Raw genomic sequence first — 9,981 nt, forward strand, 5'->3', positions numbered from 1 at the left:
ACCGATACACACGACTATGTGGTTCTTCATAAATTTCGTTCACAGCATCAATAGGAGGAACTAAAGGCTGCAAATTAAATAAAACATTTAATACAATTTATTAAATTATTAAATTAACAAATGTATAAATAACATATAAGTAACAAAATGTAACCTTACCACATCAACGTCTACATCAAGAAAGTTATTTTCAACACCGTTTTTTCCAAATACTTTTAAATTAAAATCATTACCAAAAAATTTTGTAAATATCAAAAAACAACCAGGCTCTAAATGTAACAAACTAACAATAACGTCAATACCAACGGTAAAACCGAATTTACCGCCATCCGTTTCAATCCTAACATGAAACGGATTGTTGTTTATCATTATAGTGGATATTAAATCAATGGATGTAGAAAAGGTTTCCGGCAGGATAACTTCAGGTATTACCTATAAAAACGATAATTAAAAAAAATAAGAAAACTATTTTTAATATCAATAAAGATAAACAGAAATACTTTAAGATGCATAAAACTAAATAATAACTTACATAAAAATGAGATGATGTACGTAGCAGATATGTCCAAAAAGAGCTACCGCTAACACCATCAATGAAAGGTGTTAATTTAAACGTAGTACAATCGAGGGGATTGAATACTACAAAACATCCTTTGGATAGTCCCAAATGTTGGGTTACATTGGACCATCCATGGAAAAAGAACAAATTTCCTTTAGATTCAGTTAAAAAAACATTAAAAATGTGGCCATCATCAGTATGTATCATAACATTTGTAGGGCCCATATCAACACCCCACAGCTTGCAAGCAGCATCAGAAGGAATAGACTAACAAACCAAACAGTGGAAGATGAATCTAATTAGAGAAAAAAATTATAAAAAAAAAGTATATAAAAAATTATAACAAATTTAATTTAATTATAACAACAACAAAATATGAAATATTAATTACCAGAATTATCTCATCTGCTTTTTTCATATGCCTACAGAAACATGGTTCTCTGATACTGATTTTAAAATTAGAAGGTTAGTAAACGTTTAAATGTTATTATTCGAAACAAATGATACAGATTGAAAGCAAAAGCAACAAACAATACAGGTATATATATACCTTAATGAAGAAGACCCAGGCATATTGAAAACCTGCATTCAAGTTGAAAAAAATTAACATAATGAAAAAAATTAAAAGTGATATATCGGTTTAGGGCTAGGAGTAACAATCAAAATCTATAACAAAAAAATACATAATATAAACATAAACAGCAGATATCAAATGACAAATAGGATGTAGGGTTTTTACAATAGAAATCAAATATTTCATATTTATAATTTACAATTGATTTAGGGATATGAGTAACAATCAAAATCTCTAATAAAAACATACAATAAATAAATAAAAACATACAATAAATAAATATAAACAACATATCTAGATTGACCATCGGATTTAGGGTTTCTACAACAGAAAAATTAAAATCAGTTTATGACTATGAGTAACAATAAAATTCTATAACAAAAGAAGACATTAAGTAAACATAAAGAACAAATATTGGATGACAATCGGATTTAGGGTTTTTACAACAGAAAAATACTTATACTTTACAATCGGTTTAAGGCTATGAGCAACAAAAAAAAAAACATATACCAAAAACATACAATAAATAAATATAAACAACAGATCTTTGTTGACAATCGGATTTAGGGTTTCAACAACAGAGAAATTACAATCGTTTTAGGGCTATGATTAAAATCACAATCAAAATCTATACCTAAAACATACAGTAATTAAACATAAACAACAGAGCTAGAATGACAATCGGATTAAGGGTTTTTACAACCGATAAATACTATTTCAAAAAACAAACAAATTTCGGAAAAATTAAAGAACGATTAAACCAAAATGTTAACAACAAAGACTTGCAGATGTCGATATGGATTAACGAAAAAATTCCGAAATAGATGGATGAAAAGACAGACGAAGATGAAGAAGATGCAGAAGACCAATCTTTACATGAAGTTGATTGAGAAAATCCATTGATATATCGAACGCTCTAGTTACCGATAATTGGAGAGAGAAGGCGGTGGTAGGTTTAGAGGTAATGAATAGCATTGAATGAATACGTTTCAAAAGAACATTATATGAAAGGAAAAGGAAGAAATGAAATTGCCGCCTTGGATGAATTCTCAGCCTTTAGAGCAATGCCACATCATCAAAATGATTGGCTAAGAATAAACCTTGTGGCTTAAGAGTATTCTTTTAGTATAATAGATAGATTTTTTTTACTTTTTATAATACGTGTTTGCCTTAGTGTCTTTTCTATTTTTCTTGTACTGGTAATATTCTTTTTAATTGTTTCTATCTTGTGTTAGTTTGACTAATGCATGTTTCTACCCAAATTTCTACTGCTACTTTACACGAATTTCCTAAATATATATCACTGCATTGTTTGCATATTTCTGGTTTATAATTGCTACATCTGGCCATTCATACGAGCATATATAACATCTCAACAATTAATTTAAAATTTAATTAGTTAATAATTATAATAATAATAATAATAATAATAATAATAATAATAATAATAATCCATACGATCTGTTTAGAGGTCCAAAACATTTATACGGGGCCTACGATATTCGGCTTAAAAATGAATACATGGTTTCTAGTTTCTAGTTTTCTACTTTCTAATCCTAATCTATGTAAATTGATGTATCGAGATAGATCAAATACTATGTGAACTTTTTTATTATATTATTTGAATATTAAATAACTAATGTTTTTAGGAACTGATAAGTATAAAATAAAATTTTCAGTTCCGTCAATATTTAAGTATACCATATGTTGTTGTGAGAATTATATAATACTCTAATTTTCAACATTTCTATGCAATAGAGGTTGTACCATTAGCTTTGTTTCTTTTTTGTGCAAATAAAGGTTGTACCTTCTGCTTAATTGGTGTTTCTTATACACACAATGCTTTCTTTACTCATCCCCCAAACTCATACATACACATCTAGAGTGAGAGAGAGAGATCGAACGGGCGTCGCATCAGAAAGAGAGAGAGAGAGAGAGAGAGAGAGAGAGAGAGAAGCAGGATAGAGAGAGAGAGACCGATGAAAGGGAGAGGAAGCCGGTCACCTCAACCCGATTGGCAGCGAGGGCGGCTAGGGTTTCAGTTTAGGGGTTTTAAAACCAGATCGTGAAGGTGTTGAGGACAACCCGAGAAAAATATTTAAACAGGTAGTTGTACCTATGGCTTAATTTGTTTTTTGTGCATATTTATGGTGTACATTTGGTTATGTTAGTTGTAGAAGATGATGAGAAAGCACGGTTATTGTGGGTGCATAGTGGGAGGTTAGCTTTAGCGTTTGGGTTAGTTAGTACACCGTCAGGATGCCTGATTCGTATCCTGAAAAATCTTAGAATATGTTTGGACTGCCATGTTGTCTTCAAGTTTATATCGAAGATTATGAAGCGGGAAATTGTTGTTAGAGATATAAATTGGTTTCATCACTTTGAAGATGGGGTTTGCTCTTGTGGCGAGTATTGGTGAATCTACAGGCATGTAAAATTATGTTACTTTATGAATGATTATTCTAGCATTGATGTCTTGTGGGAAATTTTCCTTTGTTGATATTAAGTAGCTTAAAGAAGGTAGCAAAACATGTTCTGTGTTGTCTGTGGTACAAATGTTTACGGTCCGGTTCGGTCGGCTAAATAATGTAAACCAAACCGGCTGGGTTGGTTTGGTTGGCCAAAACGGTTTAGTTTTGGCGGTTTGGATTGGATTTTTAAGTTTTCAATTTTTCTAAATCTGTGTAGAATCATTAAAAATCAACTGCGCAGAATCCAAATTAAAACCATAAATAATTGCAACTCATTTCTATGCAATAGAGGTTGTACCATTAGCTTTGTTTCTTTTTTGTGCAAATAAAGGTTGTACCTTCCGCTTAATTGGTGTTTCTTATACACACAATGCTTTCTTTACTCATCCCCCAAACTCATACATACACATCTAGAGTGAGAGAGAGAGAGAGACCGAACGGGCGTCGCATCAGAAAAAGAGAGAGAGAGAGAGAAGCAGGATAGAGAGAGAGAGACCGATGAAAGGGAGAGGAAGCCGGTCACCTCAACCCGATTGGCAGCGAGGGCGGCTAGGGTTTCAGTTTAGGGGTTTTAAAACCAGATCGTGAAGGTGTTGAGGACAACCCGAGAAAAATATTTAAACAGGTAGCTGTACCTATGGCTTAATTTGTTTTTTATGCATATTTATGGTGTACATTTGGTTATGTTAGTTGTAGAAGATGATGAGAAAGCACGGTTATTGTGGGTGCATAGTGGGAGGTTAGCTTTAGCGTTTGGGTTAGTTAGTACACCGTCAGGATGCCTGATTCGTATCCTGAAAAATCTTAGAATATGTTTGGACTGCCATGTTGTCTTCAAGTTTATATCGAAGATTATGAAGCGGGAAATTGTTGTTAGAGATATAAATCGGTTTCATCACTTTGAAGATGGGGTTTGCTCTTGTGGCGAGTATTGGTGAATCTACAGGCATGTAAAATTATGTTACTTTATGAATGATTATTCTGGCATTGATGTCTTGTGGGAAATTTTCCTTTGTTGATATTAAGTAGCTTAAAGAAGGTAGCAAAACATGTTCTGTGTCGTCTGTGGTACAGATGTTTACGGTCCGGTTCGGTCGGCTAAATAATGTAAACCAAACCGGCTGGGTTGGTTTGGTTGGCCAAAACGGTTTAGTTTTGGCGGTTTGGATTGGATTTTTAAGTTTTCAATTTTTCTAAATCTGTGTAGAATCATTAAAAATCAACTGTGCAGAATCCAAATTAAAACCATAAATAATTACAACTAAAATTATGCATAATCCCAATTATATATACTAATGTTCTCATTACACTCAACTACTTTTTGGAGCGATCTTAGCCATCTAAATGGCTGCAATCCTGCATTTTTGCTGCATACTTTGTATTTTTGCTGCATACTTTGTATACTTGCACATTACGCCCCCCGTTTGCGGTATGCACATATAATGTATATATGTGTGGGCCAGGGGGGGGGGTGAAATTGAACTAATTTTAACGTTATTTTACTAATTTCGTGACAATAACGTTAAAAGCGGGGTACGGTTAATCATGCATCATGTGGTGGCGTTGATAGCTGAAAGACAAAAGCGTACATGCACTAATCGGTCTTTGTCCCAATTGCTGAGTGTTATAAGCCTTATGTCCAAGGCTTGATGCAAAACTACTATCGAACCAGGGGTCTCACTGGAAGCAGCCTCTCTATTCCTACGGGGTAGATGTAAGGTTGTTTACATCTTACCCTCCTCAGACCATACCTTAGCTTTGCTATTGGTGGGATTTACTGAGTATGATGATGATGTTGATTTTGCATACATGCACATCTGTACTCATAAATTATTAGCGAACAAGAATCATTCAAATTAATTTGAGTTATTCTATCTACATTCAATCTCCATAATTATCGTTTCTATCATTGGTAGTTTGTATCTCCTTTATTGTAAAAGCATAATTGTAGGTGTACATCCCATAGATTAAGCTTATCCACCTGCTACCCAACCCACCAGATCCATCTATATTGTTTAACTTACATAATCTATTATCTGTATACACTATACATGATTACCAGTGGAAATATTAGCTTAAACACTAATGTTTATTGTTTATATTTGTTAGCTGATTATGTTTACTTTGAACATACATGATTACCTACACATCAGCAAAAGTTGGTGCGATTACCAATGGAAATATTAGCTTACACATTGATGTTTATTGTTTAACACAAGTCAACCCTCAAATAAAACATTAGTTCAGGTTAAAACTATGACCCTTATGGTAAACATGTATATTATGGCCAAAGGAAAGGTTTAAATGCTATTTTTTGTAAAGTTTTCTCTATTTATATATACAGATCAAAAAAAGAAAAGCAAGTCGTAGGTTCGTAATCTTCCCGTACCAAAACCCTAATTTACATATTCATATAGAAATTCGTCATTATTACTGATATTATTGCTAATTGTTCAGTGGTTTCGTCATTTGTTCATGCATCTGAGGGAGATTCGGTTACGAAGATGACTAATGATGCTTTTATTTCCAACGCGGCTTCTGTGGTTACCCGAGTGATGAAGATGACCAACAGCCTTTCATAAGTTCTTTAATTTGAATCTTTGTTGAATTTACACTTCTTAATGAATTTTTTAGCCCTATAGGCTGTGCAAGTTAGGTCATACTTATTGTTAAATTGCTTGCAGTGGTGTCTCAGACTCTCAGCTAAAGGAAGTGGTGTTACGGTACTATCATTTCTTTCTTTTAATTTGTGTTTCTTATTGTTTGATGATCTCTTATGCAGTGTTGCATTTATCTCTTTTTTGGCCGTCACTAAAATGTGATTTCATGCTCATGTATGTATTAATCAGGCTGCTGATGAAGATGATGACAGTGGTGTGGATCTTTTTGGTGAAGAGACAGAAGAGGAGAAGAGGACTGCTAAAGATCATGCAGCTACAGCGAAGACATCTGGAAAGAAGAAAGAATGTGAGTTGTTGAAAGTTTAGCACTTGAAAGTCCGGTTTGCTGCATTTTAATTGATTTGAGAAGATTACTGACGCCCATGTGATGGTTCAAATCAATATCGGCTTCTTGATCCCTACTGGAAGCTTTTTATTTGGTGATTTGAATTACATGGGTTTAGGTGAAGCATTGGTGGAATGGCGGTATTCTGAGTAGGTGGAGAATGGAATTACCTCAACATCATCCCCCTACTAGGACACTGATGACGAAAGAAGTATGATAAGCTTAAACACAGCCGGTGTAATTCTGATCGATTGCATGCCAATTTTGTTGCCCGCGGCGCAACGCGCACGGGTCACTTTTCTAGTTAAAAAAAAAAAAAAGAAACAAAACCTTTTTTTAAATAATCATGTTTATAAGGGGAAATTGGATAACTTTTAATGTCATTTTTTAAGAGAAGGGGTATGACAAGTAAGAAGGAGGGTAGGTTTAGCTTAGCCCTTATAAAAGTATTCTGAATATTATAATAACTTTATTTTAAAAGAGTTTGTGTTTTATTTATATTTTATGTAAAAATGAATTTATCTTGTCATTATAATTTACTTTATAAAAATATTAAAATCAAAAGTTTTATAAAATAAATTTAAAACTAATTTTTATATATATAAATATTTAATTATTAATAAATATTAATGTTTTTGTAATATATATATATATATATATATATATATATATATATTTTACTATATATATAATAACATTTTTTTTTGCAAAAATCAACCTTTATGTTATAAATAATCTTTTTGCACAAATCAACCTTTATGTAATCAAAGACCATAATATTCTCACATGCAAAGCATCTTGGATAACTTAACTGAGTTTTTTGAAGACGTTAGTTGTAAAGGATAGAACTTTACAAAACATTAAAATAAAGGTTGGATTTTGCCGATTTTATAGTGAAAGGTAAGAAGTGCAGTCTTGGTATAACATAAAGGTTGATTTATGCAATTTAGTCTTATTTTAATATTAGATATTAAATAGATTAAATAAGAGTAAATTGCCAAAAATCCAAGTTAACAAAACAAATTAACCAAGTTAGACATTTGGATGAAAATAACAAAAGATATCAAACGTGAAGGATAATATGGCAAAAAAATCATTTTGAATGAAACTTGCAAATAGGCTCAATCCTAATAGACGATTTTGGTAATTTATCATGATTAATATGATGTTTGTGTGTATGATTTTTTTCTATTCTTCTTTGTTAAAAGAATTTCGGTTGAGTGGAATTATGGAAACCACACTTTCTTAAATATTCCGTACGTATACGTTCACTATATTATATTTACTTTATTAACTATTTAAAAAAATCTTTTCTGGTTAATTTTGTTTATAGCAATCTATTCTTGCCTTATATTTCTCCACTGACGTATTTGACTAGTTATCACGGTTCCATAAATGGGTTTTAATTTAATTCTCTATTTCTTATATGATAATCATTATTAATTATTATCATAATTTGTTTACGAGTTAATTAATCTCTCTCTATATATAAATCATTAGGCTACTCGGTATGGTGCCGGAGCCGAGCACGTCGCCGGAGCAAGACCGACGGGGGCGGCGTGGGAGGACGGCGTCGCCGAGGGGGAGGCCCACATCTTTGGTCCGTCTCAAACGGCTAAAGTCGGACGGCGACGACGGGACGGAGCGGGATGGAGGGGCGGCGGCATGGGACGACGGTGGTGATGTGGCGTCGCCGAGGGAGGACGGTGATGGCGACGACGCCATACCGTTTAGCCTTATTGTTTGGCCTTTCACCTGTTTGAGTCGTAAGTGCTTCTAATGTAGTTTATTTTTCAAAAAAAATATATACATGTGTCTACTTTAATGTAAAAAACAATCCAAAATTACTAATGTTAGTTAGTTAATCCAAATTCAGAAGTCATTTAACTCATACCATATACTTTTTTTTTTTAAGAATCAAACTTCATTTAAAACCAAAGGCCAATTATTCCAGGATGGAATATGAAGCCCAAAAATGAACGTACAAAAATAAATTAAATCGGAATTACACAATTTCTCCTAAGGTCTTGGGGTGTATCTTAACATCTACGGTGTTAACGATGCCATGGCATAGTAACCAGCATTGCAAACCACTCCCTCCTTGTGTTAAGGGGTGTTAAAGGGATTATATGTTAACATGATTATAAGAGATTATTGTCTTAATTTGTTTCCCTTTTTTACACCCAAACCATTAAAACTTTTTACACCCAAACCATTAAAATTATAAAGTTAAGGGGATTAAACCATCTCCTTGAAGTGAGGTAAAGTGAAATGGAAAAAAGTAAGTGATGTGACACCTAGATGGTGTTAAAAAGAGTTAAAGTATACCACAAGGCCTAATCCATCGTGCCCCATTTCGCCCTATTCATACCATATTTACTGAGAAATAATCTAATGAGTTAAATGTCATTTTAGTCCATGTGGTTTGAGTAATTTTGGCAGTTTAATCCAAAGGTTTTATTTTTCACCTATGAATCCAAAAAGGTTTCACAGTTGCCATTTTAGTCCAGTGGGTTAATTTCATCCAATTTTTCTGTTAATAAGAATGCCAATTCCGTCATTTTATATGTAATTCTGTGAATTAGAAGAGAAATTCGGCCATATAAAATGACCGAATTGGCCTTCTCGTTAACAGAAAAAATTGATAAAGTTAACCTAGTGTACTAAAATGTCAACGCTGAAACTTTTTTAGAATCACAAGTAAAAAATGAAACATTTGAAATAAACTTTTAAAATAACCCAAACCACAAGATTAAAATAACATTTAAAAATAGATCTAATGTGAAAGGTATAGATTGGAATGTTTGGTGTAATTATCCGCTAGACTTGATGTAATCTCGTTTGTTTGCCCGGGTGTCCTTTCTTCGAGGACTTCTCGGTTTGCTTTTTTATGAAATTTACCTTTAAAAAAATAAATAAATAACATTTAACTCTAATCTAATTTAATATTTCCTTCCTTATACATAAAGAACCAACATTATCTTTTTTCTTAAAAAAAAAATACCAGTCAAACCTAATAAATCACCGGGAATAGTCGGTGACCTTCGTCATCCCTATATATACCCATACCCTCACAGAATAATCAAACCCCGCATCCATACTCCGACATGGCCACTACCGCCAAGAACAACCATACACCCACCGGAGTTCTGCAATCGTTAACCACCAAACTAATCCTCTATGCAAAACACGCAATCAAATCTTCAAAAAACAAGTCAACAACAAAGACAAAGAAACTCATGTCTTCCATCAGCAATAAAGCGATAAAGTTGTGCCAACGTAAGAAGACTACCGGAGAAGATGAAAACGACGGCGTATGGCGGAAGGAGATTCTGATGGGGGATAAATGTCAGCCGCTGGATTTCTCCGGT

The 9,981-nt window shown here is 33.1% G+C and overlaps 1 protein-coding gene across 1 annotated transcript; it reads right to left on the reverse strand.

Annotated features, from left to right (window-relative positions):
• On the reverse strand, positions 1–2,033 carry LOC110904274. Its single transcript, XM_022150115.2, has 5 exons — positions 2,010–2,033; positions 1,110–1,141; positions 951–1,005; positions 533–826; positions 1–432 (listed from the first exon to the last, which is right to left on the reverse strand). Exons 1-5 carry the CDS (start codon positions 2,031–2,033, stop codon positions 109–111), a joined length of 729 nt encoding a protein of 242 aa, XP_022005807.2. The 3' UTR covers positions 1–108.
• Between the last annotated feature and the right edge of the window lie 7,948 nt (positions 2,034–9,981).

The sequence above is a fragment of the Helianthus annuus genome, chromosome 2, assembly GCF_002127325.2.
Source record: "Helianthus annuus cultivar XRQ/B chromosome 2, HanXRQr2.0-SUNRISE, whole genome shotgun sequence".
In the NCBI taxonomy this organism is placed as follows: Eukaryota; Viridiplantae; Streptophyta; class Magnoliopsida; order Asterales; family Asteraceae; genus Helianthus; species Helianthus annuus.